This window comes from Cucumis melo, chromosome 8, assembly GCF_025177605.1.
Source record: "Cucumis melo cultivar AY chromosome 8, USDA_Cmelo_AY_1.0, whole genome shotgun sequence".
In the NCBI taxonomy this organism is placed as follows: Eukaryota; Viridiplantae; Streptophyta; class Magnoliopsida; order Cucurbitales; family Cucurbitaceae; genus Cucumis; species Cucumis melo.
In genome coordinates, this window is record NC_066864.1 from 17677845 (window position 1) to 17699983 (window position 22139).

At 36.0% G+C, this 22139-nt stretch overlaps 1 protein-coding gene and 1 long non-coding RNA gene across 2 annotated transcripts; one reads left to right on the forward strand and one right to left on the reverse strand.

Annotated features, from left to right (window-relative positions):
• Positions 1-444: 444 nt before the first annotated feature.
• On the reverse strand, positions 445-9976 carry LOC127150515 (uncharacterized). Its single transcript, XM_051088367.1, has 8 exons — positions 9970-9976; positions 9779-9863; positions 9593-9692; positions 8426-8492; positions 3112-7802; positions 2467-2824; positions 2281-2380; positions 445-1180 (listed from the first exon to the last, which is right to left on the reverse strand). The coding sequence occupies exon 5, from the start codon at positions 7795-7797 to the stop codon at positions 4909-4911; it is 2889 nt and encodes a 962-aa protein (XP_050944324.1). The 5' UTR covers positions 7798-7802; positions 8426-8492; positions 9593-9692; positions 9779-9863; positions 9970-9976; the 3' UTR covers positions 445-1180; positions 2281-2380; positions 2467-2824; positions 3112-4908.
• A 10067-nt stretch (positions 9977-20043) lies between these two features.
• LOC127150516 (uncharacterized) lies at positions 20044-22139 on the forward strand. The gene is made up of 4 exons (XR_007822898.1): positions 20044-20633; positions 20720-20819; positions 21066-21115; positions 21883-22139. It is a non-coding gene; the product is annotated as an uncharacterized LOC127150516 (long non-coding RNA).

Below are 22139 nucleotides of genomic sequence, written 5' to 3' on the forward strand. Positions count from 1 at the left end.
AAAGTCTGTACTTGAGTAAGATATATCTATCATTAAAAAACAACTTCAAATCTTCCACTACTTTAGCTAAGACATTTTCTCCAGTTCCAACTTTGAGAGTGATCTGACACTTACAAAGCCTTTTCCAAGAACTAGTTTCCTAAAATGAGAAACAAATATGAATAGTGGCTCCTGAATCTAATATCCAGGTGGAATTTTCATTTTCCACTAAACATGTTTCAAGAACGAGTAAATCGTATTTACCTTGTGCTTCTTTCTCTGCTTTTTTCTGAGCAAGGTATTTTGGGCAGTTTCTCAACCAGTGCCCATTTTCACCACAGTGATAACATTTACCTATTTTTGTAGTCTTCTTATCCTTGTTCTGCTTGGGAGTCTTCCCCTTTCCCTTCTTCTCAATCTTTTTATTAGATTTTGAGGGTCCAGCTTTAGATTTAGAGGACGATCTTCTTTTAATTTTCCTTTTATAGTAGCAACATTTTCTTCTACTTCTTTTCCTTTACCTTTGGTAAGATTTTAGAAACGCTGGAGTTCATTCAGAAGGGTTATCAAGTTAAACTCTATCTTATTCAAGGACGCATTCCTCTGAAATAGTATAAAACTCTTCAGAAGAGACTCTAAGATAAAGCTAACTTGATTAGTCTCATCGATGGCACCTCCATTTACTTCAGCAATATTGAAGTGCATCATCATGTCCAGGACATGTTCTCTAACAGAGGTCCCCTGTCACACCCCCTCCCGGACTACCTGCTACCTTAGACCGAAAGATGGCGTGAAGCTGACGAACAACGCTTTTCTGTACCTGTATCTGTCGACTCTGCTTAAAACTTTCATGTGATGAACTTGCCAATCTAGTATATAAACTATTGTACATGCCACAAAACACAGCGGATCCTAGGCTAGTCAAACACAGCTAGTCAAACACATACATGAAGTGTACCTCAAAATTTACCGATTTCACAAGTAAACCTAAAGACACCTTAATCAAAATATAACCAACAAAATTTACACAACTACAGCTCCTAAAGCTTATACAAACTGTGGAGTATCTATAACATACAAGGGTGTGAATACATCACAACACAACAGACTTTATGCCCAACTCAAAACACGTACTGGCAATCGATAATGAAGCTTCCGCAGACAAAGGCAGTCTATCAGGCATCGGGAAGTCGATCTCTACCTGGAAAATGGGTAAAACATTTTGGAAAGGGTGAGCTATGAAGCTCAGTGAGTGACTCAGTTTAAAACTATGAATTTAAAGATAAGAGCACGTGAAAACTTTACACATATAAATCTGTTTATACAAGTCGTAAATGTAAATGTGTAATAGTAAGAATAGCTTTCTTAAATACTCAGCATGTTCATCATTGAAATCTAGCAAGGCATATCAAGTATATCAAAGCATTTTAACTAACATGACGAATCTACGTTGTGTAGGGTACACCTAGTACAACAACGTTTACAAGCACTACGATGTAGTGGGGCCCGCCCAGCACTCCCATTGTCTTTGTCGTAGTGGGGCCCGCCCAGCACTCACGACAGCATCGTTGTTACGGAGTACACTCAACGTCAACAACGAAATCTAACCAGTGTGCACACGGTAATCTCTAGCCTCAGGCTCAAGATCTCAGTCATGTAGTTAATGAAAATTTCATAAATCATCATAAAATATTAAAACATGCCTGCTTATAAATTTTACACAAAGCTCGAACTTTACTCAGCTCTTTCGTGGAAAATTGTAGTTCTTAAAACAAAACTTCATACTAATTCATGCTTTGTATAAAATATTGTGGTTTAAATACTTTCCAAACATTTAATATCTACGTGCTAGCATAAATTTCTTTAAGAAATCTAGTCTCCAAATGTATACTTGAAAATAGTCATGAAATTCAAATACCTTTCATGGCTTCATAAATAAACATTTATCGCATTCAATCATAATAACAGATATGGAAAATATTTCAAAGTTGGTTTTGTCACTCACAGTCTTAGGCTAGATCCTTGGTCTATAAGCTCGGTTTAATTCTTCTCGGCCTGCCAACAACGCAACCGAGTATTAAAACCCTAAACATTCTGGTTTCCTAAAGATATACATAACATGTCGCACCAAAGATGACGCTCACGAAAACAAAGCTTAAGAAATAAAATCCTATTTCAACAATTCTCTAAAATTTCCAGATTTCTAACATAAACTTCAAAGGACTATAACTTTCTCAATACTTAACCACAATGAGTGTTCTTTATATCAAAATCTTCATTTTGAGATCCTCTAAAACTTACCTGAAGACATATAAATCTGATTCCCCGTGCATAAACACATATAACCCTCAAAACAGAACCACTTCCAGAATCGCGCGCACACGACCTCTTTAACTTGTTCCTATAATTTAACCAATTTTTAGTCGTTTTTGGTTTACAATTTCTTCATGAAAGTTGTAGTAAATTGCATAAACTTTCTAACCATACCAAATAGAGATTCTAACTCCACCGATACACTCTGAAATACAAGAAAAACCAGAGACCTCCTGATTTCGAGTGAAAACCAACTGCCCTGTTTTCTTCATCAAAAAGCACCAAATGAATATCCGAATTTGCTCCAACGTTCTTCATAAAGTTTGTTTAAAAATGAGTTAACTTTCAGTAAATGTAAATCTCACCTCTTAATTCCTTTTGAAGAGTTCAAACCGAATTAAAAACCAGTGATGTGCAGAATGAACTAAAATTCAGCCATTGATACACTTTGCTTGAGTTCTCCTCCTCTTCTTCAACCTAAAAATTCTAGTAAAATTTCTCTTCTTCTTCCAAACTCTCTCTTAGAAGTTCTCTGCAAATTGAAGAAGGAAAAAGAAAAAAAAATAAAGGGAACTTGGATGTCTTCAAAATATTGACGGTGAAGGGAAGAGAAGAAGAAGAAGAAAAGAGAAAATGAAATTTTCTTCTCCTTTTCTTCTTTTTGTCCTTTCTTTTCTTTCTTTTCTTTAATTAATTTAATAAAACTATTTAATATATAAATATATATATTTATATTTACACTTAATTTCCATTTTCTTTTTCTTTTTTTTTCCACATTTAATGAAATTAAACCAAGAAAATATCGAGTTTACAACTTACCTTCCCTTTAGAAAATTTCGTCCTCGAAATTTAGAATGTCCTTAACTGAAAAGTATCGGATAGCTCTTCTTCATCTGATATTCTGGTTCCCAAGTTGCCTCCTCTGCTCCATGATGTCTCCACAAAACCTTTATGAGTGGAATCGTTTTGTTTCTCAAAACTTGTTCCTTTCTGTCGAGAATCTGAACTGGTTCTTCAACATAACTCAAATCTTCTTTTAATTCAACTGGTTGATCTTGCAACACATGCGATGGATCTGGTATATATTTTCTTAACATGGATACATGGAAAACATCATGTATTCGTGCAAGTTCTATTGGCAACTCAAGTCTATACGCTGCTGGTCCCACTCGTTCCGTTATCTGATATGGCCCAATATATCTAGGACTTAACTTACCTTTTCTTCCGAAACGAATAACACCTCGCCATGGAGATAATTTCAAGAAAACTTGATCTCCAACTTGGAATTCTAGGTTTCTTCGTCGCTTATCCGCATAACTTTTCTGTCGATATTGGGCTTTCCTCAGATTTTCTCTGATCAACTTAATATTGTTTGTCGTAATCTGAACCAACTCAGGACCAACTAACTTCCGCTCTCCCACTTCATTCCAGCACACAGGAGTTCTGCATGGTCTCCCGTATAAGGCTTCATATGGTGCCATACCAATACTAGACTGATAGTTATTATTATAAGCAAACTCCATAAGTGGCAAGTGGGTATCCCAACTTCCTTTAAGTTGTAGGACACATGCTCTCAACATGTCCTCTAAAGTTTGGATGGTCCTCTCGGACTGACCATCTGTTTGGGGATGAAATGATGTACTAAACTTTAGCCCTGTTCCCATTGCTTTCTGTAAACTAGGCCAAAATTTAGAAGTAAACCTCGGATCCCTATCTGAAACTATGGACACTGGTACTCCATACTGACTCACAATCTTATCAACATATAATCTCGCTAGCTGGTCTAACGTAGATGTCATTTTAATCGGTATAAATCGTGTCGTCTTGGTGAGTCTGTCTATATTACCCATATACCATCATGTCCACTGGATGTACGAGGTAATCCAAATAGAAAATCCATAGTAATATGCTCCCATTTCCACTCTGACACTGGCAAAGGATTAAGAAATCCTCCTGGCCTCTGTCTTACTGGTTTAACCTGTTGACAAATCAAACATCTATCAACATATTCAGCTATCTCTTGCTTCATTCCAGACCACCAATAAGTCTTCTTTAAAGTTCTGTACATCTTGGTGCTACCTGGATGCATAGCGTAAGCTGAACTGTGAGCTTCTTCTAGAATAGCATTCTTAAGCTCACTGATATTCGGAACACATAATCTTCCTTTTTAACAATGGCTCCATCTGTTCTTAGCTCAAACTCCACCTCTAAGCCTTTCTTGGATTTCTCAAACTTCTTCTGTAAATTACTGTCTTCTGACTGTCTTCTTACAATCTCAGTTACTAGAGAAAACCGAACCTGAAATTGAGCTAAGAGACTTCCTGAATCCTCTGTAGTTACTACTGCCTTGGAACCTCTTAACTCATTCAACAAAGCTACTCGAATACCACACAAGGCACTCTTCGGAAGTCTTGACTTCCTACTTAATGCATCTGCTACTACGTTGGCCTTACCTGGATGATACTCTATAGTACAATCATAATCTTTAATCAGTTCTAGCCATCGCCTTTGTCTCAGATTTAGCTCTTTTTGATCAAAAATATACTTCAGACTTTTATGATCTGTGAAAATATGGCACTTTTCCCCGAACAAATAGTGTCTCCAGATTTTTAGTGCTCAAACAACTGCTGCTAGCTCAAGATCATGGGTAGGGTAATTACACTCATGCTCCTTCAACTGCCTTGAAGCATAAGCTATTACATTCCCATCTTGCATAAGCACACAACCTAATCCTAGCCTTGAAGCATCACAATAAATCAGATAGTCCTTCCCTGTTACAGGAAGTGCCAAAATAGGTGTTGTAACTAGTCTTTTCTTCAATTCCTGAAAACTTTGCTCGCATTTATCTGACCACTCAAACTTAACATTCTTCCTTGTCAAAGCGGTCAAAGGCAATGCAAATCGAGAGAAATCCTCAATAAAACGCCTATAGTATCCTGCCAAACCCAGGAAACTACGTACTTCTGTCGCACTAATTGGTCTTTCCCAATTGACAACCACTTCTACTTTTTGTGGATCGACACTAACTCCTTTTGCTGAAACTACATGCCCCAAAAATACTACTTGTTCCAACCAGAACTCACATTTGCTGAACTTAGCGTATATCTGTTTTTCACGTAGAGTCTGTAGAACAATCCTCAGATGTTCCTCATGAGATTCTCTGTCAACTGAGTAAACTAATATATCATCAATGAACACAATCACAAACTGATCTAAATACCGATGGAAGATCCTGTTAATGAGATCCATGAAAACCGCTGGCGCATTCGTTAAACCGAATGGCATAACTCGAAACTCATAATGCCCATACCTCGTTCTAAATGTTGTCTTAGCAATATCTGATTCTCTAACCTTCAACTGGTGGTATCCTGACCTTAAGTCAATCTTAGAGAACAACGCTGCTCCCCTTAGTTGATCAAATAAGTCATCGATGCGTGGTAAAGGATACTTGTTACGTATTGTAACCTTGTTTAACTGTCTATAGTCAATACATAATCTGAGGGTACCATCTTTCTTTTTCACAAAAAGCACTGGTGCTCCCCACGGCGAAACACTAGGCCTGATGTATCCCTTGTCAACTAGTTCTTGTAACTGCATCTTCAATTCTTTTAGCTCGCTTGGAGCCATTCTATACGGGGCCTGTGAAATAGGTGCTGTTCCTGGTAATAATTCAATGGTGAACTCAATCTCTCTATCAGGTGGCAAACCTGACAGATCATCTGGAAATACATCAAGAAACTCTTTCACCACAGGAACATCTTCTGGCTTTAGTTTTTCTCTCTGCACTATTACAATGTGTGCAAGAAACGTTGTGCAACCCTTCCTCAGTAATTTCTCAGCTTTCAAAACTGAGATTAAACTTCTAGAAACGGCCTTCCTCATACCTCTAAAAACCATTTCAGCAAAGCCTGGTTTTCTGAAAACCACTTCCTTCCTATGGCAATCCATAGATGCATAATGAGCAAATAAGAAATCCATTCCCAAAATTACATCTAACCTCTGCAACTCTAGTGGTAGCAAGTCCACTAGCAAACTGATACCTTCTACTAAAACTTCACAATTACGTAACACCTCATTAACAAGTAAAACGTCACCAACTGGAGTGTATATAGCTAACCCCTCAGATAAAGGCTCTAGCATCCTATTCAACTTAGTCAGAAATATACTAGAAACAAAGGAATGCGTAGCACCTGGATCAAATAAAACATCTGCAGGTACATTACAAATAAGAATCGTACCAGTAATAACGTCTGGTGCGTCCTCTGCTTCTCGTTGAGTCATAGCATAGACTTTTCCCTGTTGCCTCGGTCTTCCAACAACTCCCTTTTGCCTTGCACCACTGGTGCCCTCTGTTGGAACCACTGAAACTCTCGATTGCTCAACTGTCTGGGACCCAACTCCCTGATCTCTCTGAACTGTCATGTTCAACTGCGGACAATCTTTCTTGAAATGTCCTGGCTGTCCGCACTGGTAACATACACCGGCACCTACCAAACACTGACCCCGATGGTTCCTGCCACAACTCGTGCATGGTATTCGCCTGACGGTACTAGTAATGGACTCTTGACCTGGTTGCGATCTTACTGTTGATCTAATGGGTTGACTAGGTATTCTCTGGCTCTGTCTCTGAAAAACACTACCATAACTCACGTTCCTCGATGCTTGGCCTCCAGAGCGATTCTTAAAATCTTGACGGCTTGAAATATTTATCCCAGGCGTGAACCTCCGCTGCTCACGGCCTCTAAATCCACTAGCTGTTGAAGTCCCACGACTAAGCTCCACTGCCGATTTCTCTTCTGTTATACTCTGCTCCACATGAAGGGCAGTCTCCACTAACTGAGAGAAATTTGTCCACTTAGCAATGGCTGTAACTGGGGTACGTATTTCAAAACGCAACCCTCTTTCAAACCTTCGGCACCTGTCACTCTCAGAAGCTATAATAACGTCAGCATACCGTGAAAGCTCGGTATACTTCCTCTCATACTCAGCAACTGAAAGTGATCCTTGTTTCAACCCCAGAAATTCATCTCTCTTGGCTTCGCAGTATGTGATGGGATAATACTTATCTTCGAATATGCCTCTAAAAGTCTGCCAGTCTAAAGCACGTGCATCACTGCGTCTTGCTAATATAGATTTCCACCATCCTTCAGCCTCTTTTTGCAACAAAAATGTGGCCAATCTAACCTTTCGCTCCTCAGGACAATTCATCACATCAAAACACTTTTCAAGCATATTCAACCAGTTCTCTGCATCAGCTGGATCTGTGGAACCTTCAAACACTGTAGCCCCTAACTTCTTCAGCCGTTCAATTCCGTATGCCTTTTCTGGATCACTAGGCTCTGCTCTATCTGGCCTTCCTATTTCCTGTGTTGTTCTCGCAAACTGCTCGTTTCCTGCACCACCTCGAACTCCTAGCGTACTAGATTCCCCTACAGATGGACCTTGGGTAGGACCTTGCATCCCGTCCTGATTCTGCCGGCGTCGTCTACCAGTACGTGGTGGCATGACTCCTATAATATGTCAACACATTAGACATACTATAAATACTTAACTCAAATGCATGATACTAAATGTCTACTCACGTATTAATAATAATTGGACTCACTTCTACCCTTACTTACACCATACTCCACTAGTTCCCTTTAAGCTAACTTGACTTTCAATTATTTACTTTCCAGTTTCTTCTTAGAGCTAACCGCTCTACCTTAATTCCCATGGAGCAAACTGCTCTGATACCAAGTTGTCACACCCCCTCCCGGACTACCTGCTACCTTAGACCGAAAGATGGCGTGAAGACGACGAACAACGCTTTTCTGTACCTGTATCTGTCGACTCTGCTTAAAACTTTCATGTGATGAACTTGCCAATCTAGTATATAAACTATTGTACATGCCACAAAACACAGCGGATCCTAGGCTAGTCAAACACAACTAGTCAAACACATACATGAAGTGTACCTCAAAATTTACTGATTTCACGAGTAAACCTAAAGACACCTTAATCAAAATATAACCAACAAAATTTACACAACTACAGCTCCTAAAGCTTATACAAACTGTGGAGTATCTATAACATACAAGGGTGTGAATACATCACAACACAACAGACTTTATGCCCAACTCAAAACACGTACTGGCAATCGATAATGAAGCTTCCGCAGACAAAGGCAGTCTATCAGGCACCGGGAAGTCGATCTCTACCTGAAAAATGGGTAAAACATTTTGGAAAGGGTGAGCTATGAAGCTCAGTGAGTGACTCAGTTTAAAACTATGAATTTAAAGATAAGAGCACGTGAAAACTTTACACATATAAATCTGTTTATACAAGTCGTAAATGTAAATGTGTAATAGTAAGAATAGCTTCCTTAAATACTCAGCATGTTCATCATTGAAATCTAGCAAGGCATATCAAGTATATCGAAGCATTTTAACTAACATGACGAATCTACGTTGTGTAGGGTACACATAGTACAACAACGTTTACAAGCACTACGATGTAGTGGGGCCCGCCCAGCACTCCCATCGTCTTTGTCGTAGTGGGGCCCGCCCAGCACTCACGACAGCATCGTTGTTACGGAGTACACTCAACGTCAACAACGAAATCTAACCAGTGTGCACACGGTAATCTCTAGCCTCAGGCTCAAGATCTCAGTCATGTAGTTAATGAAAATTTCATAAATCATCATAAAATATTAAAACATGCCTGCTTATAAATTTTACACAAAGCTCGAACTTTACTCAGCTCTTTCGTGGAAAATTGTAGTTCTTAAAACAAAACTTCATACTAATTCATGCTTTGCTTAAAATATTGTGGTTTAAATACTTTCCAAACATTTAATATCTACGTGCTAGCATAAATTTCTTTAAGAAATCTAGTCTCCAAATGTATACTTGAAAATAGTCATGAAATTCAAATACCTTTCATGGCTTCGTAAATAAACATTTATCGCATTCAATCATAATAACAGTTATGGAAAATATTTCAAAGTTGGTTTTGCCACTCACAGTCTTGGGCTAGATCCTTGGTCTATAAGCTCGGTTTAATTCTTCTCGGCCTGCCAACAACCCAACCGAGTATTAAAACCCTAAACATTCTGGTTTCCTAAAGATATACATAACATGTCGCACCAAAGATGACGCTCACGAAAACAAAGCTTAAGAAATAAAATCCTATTTCAACAATTCTCTAAAATTTCCAGATTTCTAACATAAACTTCAAAGGACTATAACTTTCTCAATACTTAACCAAAATGAGTGTTATTTATATCAAAATCTTCATTTTGAGATCCTCTAAAACTTACCTGAAGACATATAAATCTGATTCCCCGTGCATAAACACATATAACCCTCAAAACAGAACCACTTCCAGAATCGCGCGCACACGACCTCTTTAACTTGTTCCTACAATTTAACCAATTTTTAGTCGTTTTTGGTTTACAATTTCTTCATGAAAGTTGTAGTAAATTGAATAAGCTTTCTAACCATACCAAATAGAGATTCTAACTCCACCGATACACTCTGAAATACAAGAAAAACCAGAGCCCTCCTGATTTCGAGTGAAAACCAACTGCCCTGTTTTCTTCATCAAAAAGCACCAAATGAATATCCGAATTTGCTCCAACGTTCTTCATAAAGTTTGTTTAAAAATGAGTTAACTTTCAGTAAATGTAAATCTCACCTCTTAATTCCTTTTGAAGAGTTCAAACCGAATTAAAAACCAGTGATGTGCAGAATGAACTAAAATTCAGCCATTGATACACTTTGCTTGAGTTCTCCTCCTCTTCTTCAACCTAAAAATTCTAGTAAAATTTCTCTTCTTCTTCCAAACTCTCTCTTAGAAGTTCTCTGCAAATTGAAGAAGGAAAAAGACAAAAAAATAAACGGAACTTGGATGTCTTCAAAATCTTGGCGGTGAAGGGAAGAGAAGAAGAAGAAGAAAAGAGAAAATGAAATTTTCTTCTCCTTTTCTTCTTTTTGTCCTTTCTTTTCTTTCTTTTCTTTAATTAATTTAATAAAACTTTTTAATATATAAATATATATATTTATATTTACACTTAATTTCCATTTTCTTTTTCTTTTTTTTTCCACATTTAAAGAAATTAAATCAAGAAAATATCGGGTTTACATCCCCTCCTTCATATGCTTAGTGTAAATGTATTTGATTTCCTCGTGTCTTAGGGACCATTCTAATTGCCCAAACATTCCTTTTAAAGAATCCATAATTTCTTTAGTCGTGGCTAAGGATTCATCTTCTTTGCTAAAACATCTGACATGCTAGCAAGAATGTAGACACGGGCTTTCTCATTTACTTTTATCCATCGATCATATGCTTCCCGATTAGCTCGGTTCGCATTTGAGGCAGGGGTTTGAGGACATTCCTCAGCTAAGATAAATCTTAAATCATCAACCACTAGTATTGTGTTAAGATTTGATTTCCATGCCGCATAGTTATCGCCGTTAAGTTTTTCGAAAGCTAATAATTGAACTATCGAGCTATTCATACTGAAAAACAAACATACTTTGTTCAGAAACTATAATCAAAATAAACCAATCTTTTTAGCGAAACTTTTAATAATATACCATTTTATTATGTTTTGCAACGATAATTCAAAGGTTCAGAATAACCTCTACCGAGGGGTAGCCGATTACTCGTCCTTTGAATCAAGACAATCTTGACCAAATGCTAACTCACAAATATCTTATATTTACTTAGCATTTAGTTATCGTTTACTTCGGTCAAGAATATACTAACTATTTTAGTAATTCTTGTAAGTGTGACCCTTCATTTTTGGTTCTCAGAGATGAGAATCATTATGCTCTCGAAAGTGGAAAGACAATATGAAAACTTATCTAAGAGACCCTATCCAAAAGTATGAAGTTTGCGGTGTTCTGAATCCTATAATACAGCCCTTCGAATGGCACATCGCTCTAGGGCAGACAAGCAGGCGCATTATAGGAATTCACAGTGTGACCTAATGAAAGAGACCGCGAGATGTTTTGTCATTTATCTCTCACCCACTTACTATGAACTACTTCCCCAATTCACCTTGTTCATAGCTCATGCAAACACTCTCTGAATGGAGTCCGCTCCTATGCACGGCCCAAAGCCCTACATGAACCTCACGATGTGAACTCTTGGGAACGCTGGAGTTAAAAGTACGATACTTTTCTCCAGCTGAAGTGTTCTGAATTTCGGGTAAATTATTTAGGATTTAATTAACTTAAACAAATCCTAAATCTAGGTAAAACATCCGAGCATAACATTTATACTGGACTTAACCTACGATGTTTAGGTGATAAACCAATTTTATTACCTTACATCTCTCACGCATGCTCATAAAATTAGGTTAACTAGGCTCAAGAACCGATTACGATCTCCAGGTAGGAGGTGTTCCATAAACCGTCAACTTACAAACCTCCACTCCTTAGTCATCTTATCTGACTTGTTGACGAGATCGAATCAGGTGAGCCTCTTGTAACCTAGTTTTACAAGATATCAACCTAAATCTAATTTTGGAAGATATGGTATTAACCTAAGTGAGCATGCACCTTATCTTTATTATAGATTTTAATGTCTAATTCATTTTATAACAATTATAAAACTTTAAGACAAAACCTATAATCATTCATCTAGAACAACAACAAATTAATATGTTATTTCAATAATTGATTAATTTTGTTAAATCATATTTAATAAAATTAATACAATTATTTTTAAATTAATCATATTAATTTAACCATTAATTAATTTCCATATTAATTTTCTCAACATGCATGAACATGTTAACCTATGGTGGGATTTTAAAACTGTATGTCATATAATATGCACATATAATTTTTTTAGAAATAATTAAACATGCATCATATGCAAGAATAATCAGAACACCGTAAAATAGACTTGTTTTGGCTCTCTAAGTTAAGTTAAAACTAAATTATTACAATAATAATTTGATGGAGTACAATAATCGTAAAATAGAGAGGGTGAATGAAAGGCTTAATACATCTCCTTCTGAGCTTCTTAAACAACATCTTCTTCTTCCCCAATAAAAGATTTACAGACTATACTCAACTCTAATGACTCCAATAAATTACAAACTCTTTGCAAAATTAAATTAAGCCACCAACAAGGCTAATTACAAAGATTAAAGCAAATAAACAACTTAATTTAGAGCCAAAACCAAAACTAATCTATTTCAGTTCAATCATATCAATTTATCACATAAATTGTAAAAACCCACCATATGCATATGAGTGAAACTAAGCATGCTCTGATACCACATGATGGAAAAGCAACAAGAGATATGCTGCAGCAGAAATAAAGGATCATGCTTTACTCTATATGCATCTAAACGATTTAGAGGTAACATGCACATGCTATGTGATGAACCTAAACGAAGTGCCTAAAAGGTAAACGATAATTTTACCTTTTGTTGTTCTATACTTCTTCTTCGAATTCTTTTTCTTCTCTGCCTGAAAATCATAAATAAGGACAACCACAAAGTTGACCTACTATGCTCAGGACCAAGAACTGAGTTGTGGGACTCGGTTTTTGTTAAGTAAAACTTTTTAAGAGATAAGAGGTTATCTATCGTTTAGGTGGTTTTCAATAGAACATCATCTCTTCTCATTCTGTAATGAGAAATATTTTATATGAAATCTTCATGCAAATTACATGCAATTTATTTCATATATGTTCAACACCTCATTAATCCATTAATACTTAATGGAATCAATGGCTTCAAATTCATAATAATTTTCCACATTTTCAATTAACCGTTAATTAATAGAATGTTTAGTCAAAAGGAGTATTTTGGTCATTTGACCAAATAAGTCAAAGTCAAACTTTGACTTTTCATAGTCAAAAGTCAACTTTTTGACTTTTTACTATTTTTCCCGTCTTAACTAATTCTAACCTCTTGAGTATGAATCCGTATTCATTTCTCTAAAATTCAAATCATATTTGAATATAAATCCGGTCAAAGTTCAAAGTTAAAAGTCAACATGTTGACTTTTACAACTTTGACCGTTTCAAAACTTTTCAAGCTTTTAAATATGAATCTATACTCATATTTATTTAAATCATATTTAAACACAAAGCTTAAAGTTTATTTTTATCGACTTATATATTATATTTGTCGATTTCTCTCTCTTATCTTTATTCGAATAATTCGAATTACTTCAACATACTTGTTCTTAGTTGAATCCATATGAGCTAATAGGGGAACCTAATGGACCTATAGATCATTGGATCCAACGATTCGAGATTAACTGGCTAAACTCTTCTAGACCAAATTTAATCAATATTCGTTAACTAAAGAGTCATTCCACTAAAGACTCTTGGTTGCATTCCCCTGACTATAGATATATTTATGTCCACCTGATATAACCATGATGAGTATGTTGGTCTTTCACAGGTTGTTCATAATCTTGGCTGGGTCAAAATACCGTTTTACCCCCGAGATTACATCTTGTTCCTTAAGACCCATTAATCCACTATCGAACAATTGGTTTAAGGTCCAACTTATAAACCTTAATCCTTCTCGGGCCAATGAGAAGGTGGGGCCCTTTGGACTTGGATTCAGTCCTTAAGGGAACAACCTATCTATTATCCGAGAAATGGGTAGGAGTGAATTCCGTCTTGCACCCTATGTCCCTAGCTATCCACTCGGTCTTATCCCTGAAATGGGAGGCTTATTGGACCAGCGATGATGAGCTGCCCTCACCTATGCAGATCTAAGAACACTACCGACTGAACAGAAGTTCATAGTTAGCTCAGGATTAAGATCAAGTTACTTAGGTCATCATAATTGAAATAGTCAGTTTATCGTTTACGGTGTTATAACAAAAAGTGACTATTTTGTGGTTCCAGTCTTTTGCAAACTATTTACATAGGATGCCCCCACTCTCATGTCTATACATGAACGATTCAGGATTACATCATTTGTACTAACTACGGAGTGGGCCCCATCCATAGTGTTTATCCAGAATAAGGCGCCCAACCTTATTCATACACTATAAACTATTTGGGCTATTAACTTGAACTTAATCCATGTTTATGTCTATACATTAAGTTCAAGTATTTTTGACAAACTTAGTAAAATAGCCTTGGGACCTTAATTTATTGGTTTTAAGATTATAGCATTCAATAATATAATTTATTGAATCAAATAACAAAGTACGAGTTTTAGGACACAAATTCCAACAACTTCATCATGGAGGTTGATAGATCACATGTGGCCAACATTTGGGTCAGAACCAAGAAATCTTCGTTTAGGTTTGTCGACTGATGGAATTAACCCATTTGGAGATTTATCGTCGAACTATGGTTGTTGGCCAGTTATTACTACAATATACAATCTTCCACTATGGTTGTGTTTGAGAAGGAAACATTTGATGTTGACAATGTTAATATCAGCTCTGAAGCAACCGGGATATGATATCAACACCTATTTAGCACCCTTAATTGATGATCTTAAAATTTTAATGGGAATAAGGGGTTCGGTGTTTTGATCCGTATAAAGAATAATATTTTACTTTGCGAGTCGTCTTATTGTGGACTATCAATGATTTCCCTGCATACGGTAATTTATGTGGATGTAGTATCAAAGGTTTTAAGGCTTGTCCAATATGTGGAGAAGAGACTACTTCAATCAGACTACAACATGGAAAAAAAATGTATACATGGGACACAGGAAATATTTGCCAAGACATCATCCTTATAGATTACAGAAAAAGAATTTTGATGGTAAGCAAAAGCATGGAAATCCTCCACAACCCCTGTCAAGAGAGGCCATCTACTTTAAACTCAAAGACATGATATTTTCCTGTGGGAAGAAGTGTGGTAAGAATAATAACAAAGGTGGCAATGACTATTGAAAAAGAAGATCAGACTTCTTCGAACTACCATATTGGAAGAACTTGCATGTACGACATTATCTAGACGTAATGCATATTGAGAAGAATGTATGCATGAATATAGTAGGAAGATTGCTTGATATACCAAGCAAAAGTAAATATGGGATGAATAGTAGACTTGATCTAATGGAGATGAATATAAGACCAGAATTGACACCGATGGTTACAGGTAATAGAACTTACATATCTGCAGAATGTTATACATTATCAAGAGAAGAGAAGTATTGGTTTTGTAAGACTTTGTCTGAAATTAAAGTTCCAGAAGGATATTCATCAAATATTTGAAGTCTTGTCTCTTTGGATGACTTAAAACTTAATGGCCTTAAATCGCATGACTATCACATTTTAAAGCAACAATTGCTTCCAATTGCAATACGTTCAATCCTACTGAAGAATGTGAGATACACTATAAGTAGACTGTATTTTTTCTTCAATGCGATTTGTGCTAAAAGTTTCTCCGTATCAAAGCTTGATACATTGCAAAAAGATATAGTTATGACTCTATGTAATCTTGAGAAGTATTTTCCACTCTTTTTTTTCACAATTATGGTTCATCTCGTTGTTCATCTTGTGAGAGAAGTAAAACTTTGTGGTCCATTATATTTGCGATGGATGTACCCATTTGAAAGATACATGAAAGTGTTGAAAAGTTTTGTTCTTAATAGAAATCGACCTGAAGGATGCATTGCAGAAGCACAAGTATGTGAAGAGGTTGTTCAATTCTGTTCGGACTTCCTTTCTGGATTAGATCCAATTGGTCTTGGATCACTAAATTCAAGGAAAGACAAACAAACCGATAGATCGTTAACAACGGGAACCTATGTCCACCCTGATCTGCAACAATTTAAGCAAGCACATCTTCACATTTTACAGAACACTGAAGAAGTACATCCATACATAGAGTATGCTTTCTTATCATCATACACTAACACCATTAAATTACCCTTGACAACACATATTTTATATTTATTACCTATTTTGCAGAGAACATATGAACCATCTCAAAATTGAAAACCCAAGAAGAGCAAAAAATGAACAGTGGCTACAAGTTGAACATAATCGATCATTCGGTGCATGGATACGAGATAAGCTGAATGAATACTTCAAATCATCCATGTTGTTTTATTATTATTGCTTACCAATCCCAACATGTAACGCTTTTTTTGAATAGGTGATGTGTGAATTACACGAAGGAAAGTTAGTCTCGAACACAATACGATGGCTTGCACATGGCCCCAATTGTGGTGTAATGACATATGAAGGGTATATGGTTAACGGATGTTCTTACCACGCTAAGTCCCGTGATGACCATCGAACTATTCAAAAATAGTGGGATTATATTAGTGGCAACGACAATGCAAGTGTCTAGTGCGAAGGACAAAAATTCAGTGATTGGTGACATGTCTTTCTATGGGATCATTGAAGACATTTGGAAAGTTAGTTAAAATACGTTCACTACTGTTCTTTTCAAATGCAAATTGGTTGAAAATAATACTGGTGTTCGAACAGACGATCTTCATTTCACGTTGGTTGACCTTAGCCGAATTGGATATTCTTCAAATTCCTTCATTATTGTCACACACGGAAAACAAGTCTTTTATGTCTCAGATCCTGTTGATCCAAGATGGTCGGTTGTTGTAATGCGACCACAAAAAGACTTTTCATACAAATGTGCTAATGATGACCTTGGAGATATGTTGCCACACTACCCCCCAGTCTCAAAATGGAATACAACAAGTGACATTGATGAAAGTGGGGATACATACACTAGACTTGACTGTGAAGGCAGATGGGTTACCACATGACTTTCATAGGTATGTAAAGTAATTGAAGTCTCTTTGGATGTCCTTTTTTGGTTATGTTTAATGATAATGATCGTCGTTGTTTATTTGCAAAACAAAGTAAGTTCGAGAAATGAACCCTACTGTTATAAAGCAAAATTATTTCATGTTCAAGACTTTTTTTTACAACTTCGAACATTATTAAGTCTTTTATTTGCCATATTTAAAGTACTATGTGTTCTATTATTGTTAGTATGAGTTAATCATGGTGTTAGCGTTTGTAAGAACAATTTGTTAGAGTACTATGAGTTCTATTTCGAATCTAATTATTTTTCGTACTATTCCATTAGTACTGTAGATATGGTTGTTACTAATCGTTTCTTCTTTTACTATTACATCAGTATTGTATATATGGTTGATTCGCAGGATGTTGCTACACCAAAGGAAAAAGAAGAAAGTAGTACACAAAAAAGAAAACGTGGTCCAACTGAAATGAAGGAAATAACTCGTGCTAGGAGTGAGGGTCAAAAACTAGTGATTGAGTACAACGAGTTGGGTCAAGCAATTGGTCAAAATGCAACGAAACTGAAGATCATAGGAACGACTGTAAGGTTCCATATTCCCATTACATACTCTGATTGGCCTACGGTGCCAAAGGAAATAAAGGACAAAATATTTGAACTAATAGAGGTAACAATTGCCATCAACATTTGAAGTTTCGTACACTATCCATTTCTTTTGCTAAGTAACATGTTATGTGAATATTATGTAGGCCGGATTTGTGGTAGACCCTCGATCAAAGAAGACTATCATCCAGAACGCTGACGTATGCTTTCATCAATTCAAGTACAGATTGATGACAACGTATGTCTTGCCATTTTTCGACGATGTTGAAAAACTGAAATTCCCACCCAATGAGTACTCCTTCATAGATTAACAACATTGGATTGAGTTTGTTGCATCTCGGTTGAAGGAAGACTTCAAAGTAAGTATAACGCTTCCAATCCTTCTTTAAATTTGAATTTCAATTTTATAAGCTTCATATGCTAATTGATTAAATTTGTATAATGAAATGTAAAGAAAAAGAGTGAAAATGGGAAGGAGAAGCGGAAGAAACATAAGTACAACCACAGAACCTCTAGGAAGGGGTATGAAAATCTTATGGAGGAGTTGGTAAGCTAATTTTCTTTAAGCTATTGTAGGATTATATGTAATTCTAAATATCTTATTATGTTATAGTTACTCTTTTGCCACATTCTTTAACGTTCGCTTCGTGTTTGAACTATAAATAGAAAGCATCATCATCGGATCAAATTGATCGATCCATAGTTTGGAAACAAGCTAGAATGGATCGTAAGGGACAAATTCTGGATGAAGAGACGAAAGAAGTGGTGAGTCTTATAGTAAGTACTTGAATTTTTTCTACTTTTTTTTGTATAAGCAAGTATTAATTTCCATTCTTCGCACTTTTGTAGGATGAACTTGTAGCCACCTAAAAGACGATTAATGCTTTTGGTGAAGAGGATATTCTAACAAGGGCTTTGGGTGGTAAGGATCGTCTTGGAATACTCCGCGGTGTGGGGAAGTATGTCACAAAGAAAAAGTACTTCCATACCGCAACACAACAAAAAACAAATGAAAAAGAGGATGAGAATGCCACTTCTAAAGAACACGATCGAATGGCAAAAAGAATAAAAGAGTTGGAGGACAAATTGTTGAAAATGAAAGAGAAGGATGATTTCCTAGGCGACTTAAAAGAAAAACCAGGTATGGGTTCTAAAGAAAATCATCCATGGAAAGGGCTGAAAATGTGAACGATTTGGAAGATCTATCAAATGATTTAGAATCACAAAAAGACGTAGAGGATGTTGTTGAATTGAATGAAGAAATAAAGGTATGTTTTTCTAAAGACCTTTAATCCATAAGGTTACATGTTCTATGTGTATACTGTCCTTACCATTGACTTGGATTCGTAAAGGTCAACATAGCGAAGGACGATTAGGAGGTGGAAGATGTGACGTTAGAGAAAATGAAGGTTAGTGAATCCAAAGTTTAACTTCATTTAGTAATTAAACTTTTGTGAGGTATACATATTTGACAAAGTCTTCTAAATAGGTTGGAACCCCATGCAAGTTAGCATTTGAAACGAAAGATCAGGTTGTTGCATGGGGGACCATAATTGATTCAGATGTAGAAGGTGACAATGTTAAAGTCGCAGTAGATGTCGTGGTGGATGGGAATTGTGCAATTCCCATTCCATCAAAGCAAGAGATGTACAAAATGTCCCAAGAAGTTGGTTCACACATATTGTGGCCACGTGATCTTGTCATTACTGACAATATAAAGGTAATGAAATTTCCATTGAAGGATATACATGTCACATTTTGTATTAACCCTAATTGCAATATCTTTTGTAGATGGACTATGGGGAATTTACTAAGGATATGACCACATTCGCACCGACACCAATTCAAAATGCTTCAGTTGCACTACGATTCTTACTACGAATGGTTGAACATATGAGATCAGCAATTCAAATCACCACACCATATGACGTATTTGGGATCCGAAGAAAATGTTGCATAATGATAGTCATTGAAGGATTTCACATCTATACGACCAATAGCTACCGCTTGCCTTGATGCGTACATAATGTAAGATATGTTATTACAGTGTTACTCTTTATAAGTTTGTTTGAAATTTATCTTCTTTTAATGTCTTTGTAATGCACTCGTAGGTATCTATACACACATATGGAATCATCAAGAACTTTGAATCTATACAAGTTCGTTGACGCTGGGTCGATTAGTTGTGGGAGTTCTAAAGAAGAACGAGCCCAATTGTTAACTGCACGATTACTTGGAACAGATTACGATCAACTCTTACTGATTCCTTACAATTTCGGGTATGTCCATAACCTAAAGTTATTGATACGAATTGTGCTTACAATAGTCTAAGATGTAGTATTATTGTTTCACACATATATTTAGGAATCATTGGACATTGTGTAAACCCAATATTTTCTTGGTTTAATTTCTTGAAATGTGGAAAAAAAAAAGAAAAAAAATGGAAATTAAGTGTAAATATAAATATATATATTTATATATTAAATAGTTTTATTAAATTAATTAAAGAAAAGAAAGAAAAGAAAGGACAAAAAGAAGAAAAGGAGAAGAAAATTTCATTTTCTCTTTTCTTCTTCTTCTTCTTCTCTTCCCTTCACCGCCAAGTTTGAAGACATCCAAGTTTCCTTTATTTTTTTTTTCTTTTTCCTTCTTCAATTTGCAGAGAACTTCTAAGAGAGAGTTTGGAAGAAGAAGAGAAATTTTACTAGAATTTTTAGGTTGAAGAAGAGAAGGAGAACTCAAGCAAAGTGTATCAATGGCTCAATTTTAGTTCATTCTGCACATCACTGGTTTTTAATTCGGTTTGAACTCTTCAAAAGGAATTAAGAGGTGAGATTTACATTTACTGAAAGTTAACTCATTTTTAAACAAACTTTATGAAGAACGTTGGAGCAAATTCGGATTTTCATTTGGTGCTTTTTGATGAAGAAAACAGGGCAGTTGGTTTTCACTTGAAATCAGAAGGTCTCTGTTTTTTCTTGTATTTCAGAGTGTATCGGTGGAGTTAGAATTTCTATTTGGTATGGTTTGAAAGCTTATTCAATTTACTACAACTTTTATGAAGAAATTGTAAACCAAAAACGACTAAAAATTGGTTAAATCGTAGGAACAAGTTAAAGAGGTCGTGTGCGCGCGATTCTGGAAGTGGTTCTGTTTTGAGGGTTATATGTGTTTATGCACGGGGAATCAGATTTATATGTCTTCAGGTAAGTTTTAGAGGATCTCAAAACGAAGAGTTTGATATAAAGAACACTCATTTTGGTTAAGTATTGAGAAAGTTATAGTTCTCTGAAGTTTATGTTAGAAATCTGGAAATTTTAGAGAATTGTTGAAATAGGATTTTATTTCTTAAGCTTTGTTTTCGTGAGCGTCATCTTTGGTGCGACATGTTATGTATATCTTTAGGAAACCAGAATGTTTAGGGTTTTAATACTCGGTTGGGTTGTTGGCAGGCCGAGAAGAATTAAACCGAGCTTATAGACCAAGGATCTAGCCCAAGACAGTGAGTGGCAAAACCAACTTTGAAATATTTTCCATAACTGTTATTATGATTGAATGCGATAAATGTTTATTTACGAAGCCATGAAAGGTATTTGAATTTCATGACTATTTTCAAGTATACATTTGGAGACTAGATTTCTTAAAGAAATTTATGCTAGCACGTAGATATTAAATGTTTGGAAAGTATTTAAACCACAATATTTTAAGCAAAGCATGAATTAGTATGAAGTTTTGTTTTAAGAACTACAATTTTCCACGAAAGAGCTGAGTAAAGTTCGAGCTTTGTGTAAAATTTATAAGCAGGCATGTTTTAATATTTTATGATGATTTATGAAATTTTCATTAACTACATGACTGAGATCTTGAGCCTGAGGCTAGAGATTACCGTGTGCACACTGGTTAGATTTCGTTGTTGACGTTGAGTGTACTCCGTAACAACGATGCTGTCGTGAGTGCTGGGCGGGCCCAACTACATCGTAGTGCTTGTAAACGTTGTTGTACTAGGTCTACCCTACACAACGTAGATTCGTCATGTTAGTTAAAATGCTTCGATATACTTGATATGCCTTGCTAGATTTCAATGATGAACATGCTGAGTATTTAAGGAAGCTATTCTTACTATTACACATTTACATTTACGACTTGTATAAACAGATTTATATGTGTAAAGTTTTCACGTGCTCTTATCTTTAAATTCATAGTTTTAAACTGAGTCACTCACTGAGCTTCATAGCTCACCCTTTCCAAAATGTTTTACCACTGTTCCAGGTAGAGATCGACTTCCCGGTGCCTGATAGACTGCCTTAGTCTGCGGAAGCTTCATTATCGATTGCCAGTACGTGTTTTGAGTTGGGCATAAAGTCTGTTGTGTTGTGATGTATTCATACCCTTGTATGTTATAGATACTCCACAGTTTGTATAAGCTTTAGGAGCTGTAGTTGTGTAAATTTTGTTGGTTATATTTTGATTAAGGTGTCTTTAGGTTTACTCGTGAAATTGGTAAATTTTGAGGTACACTTCATGTA

What these genes read in the sequence shown, in the direction of transcription:
- LOC127150515 (XM_051088367.1), bottom strand. Translation starts at nt 7,797, where the DNA reads ATGCCACCACGTACTGGTAGACGACGCCGGCAGAATCAGGACGGGATG.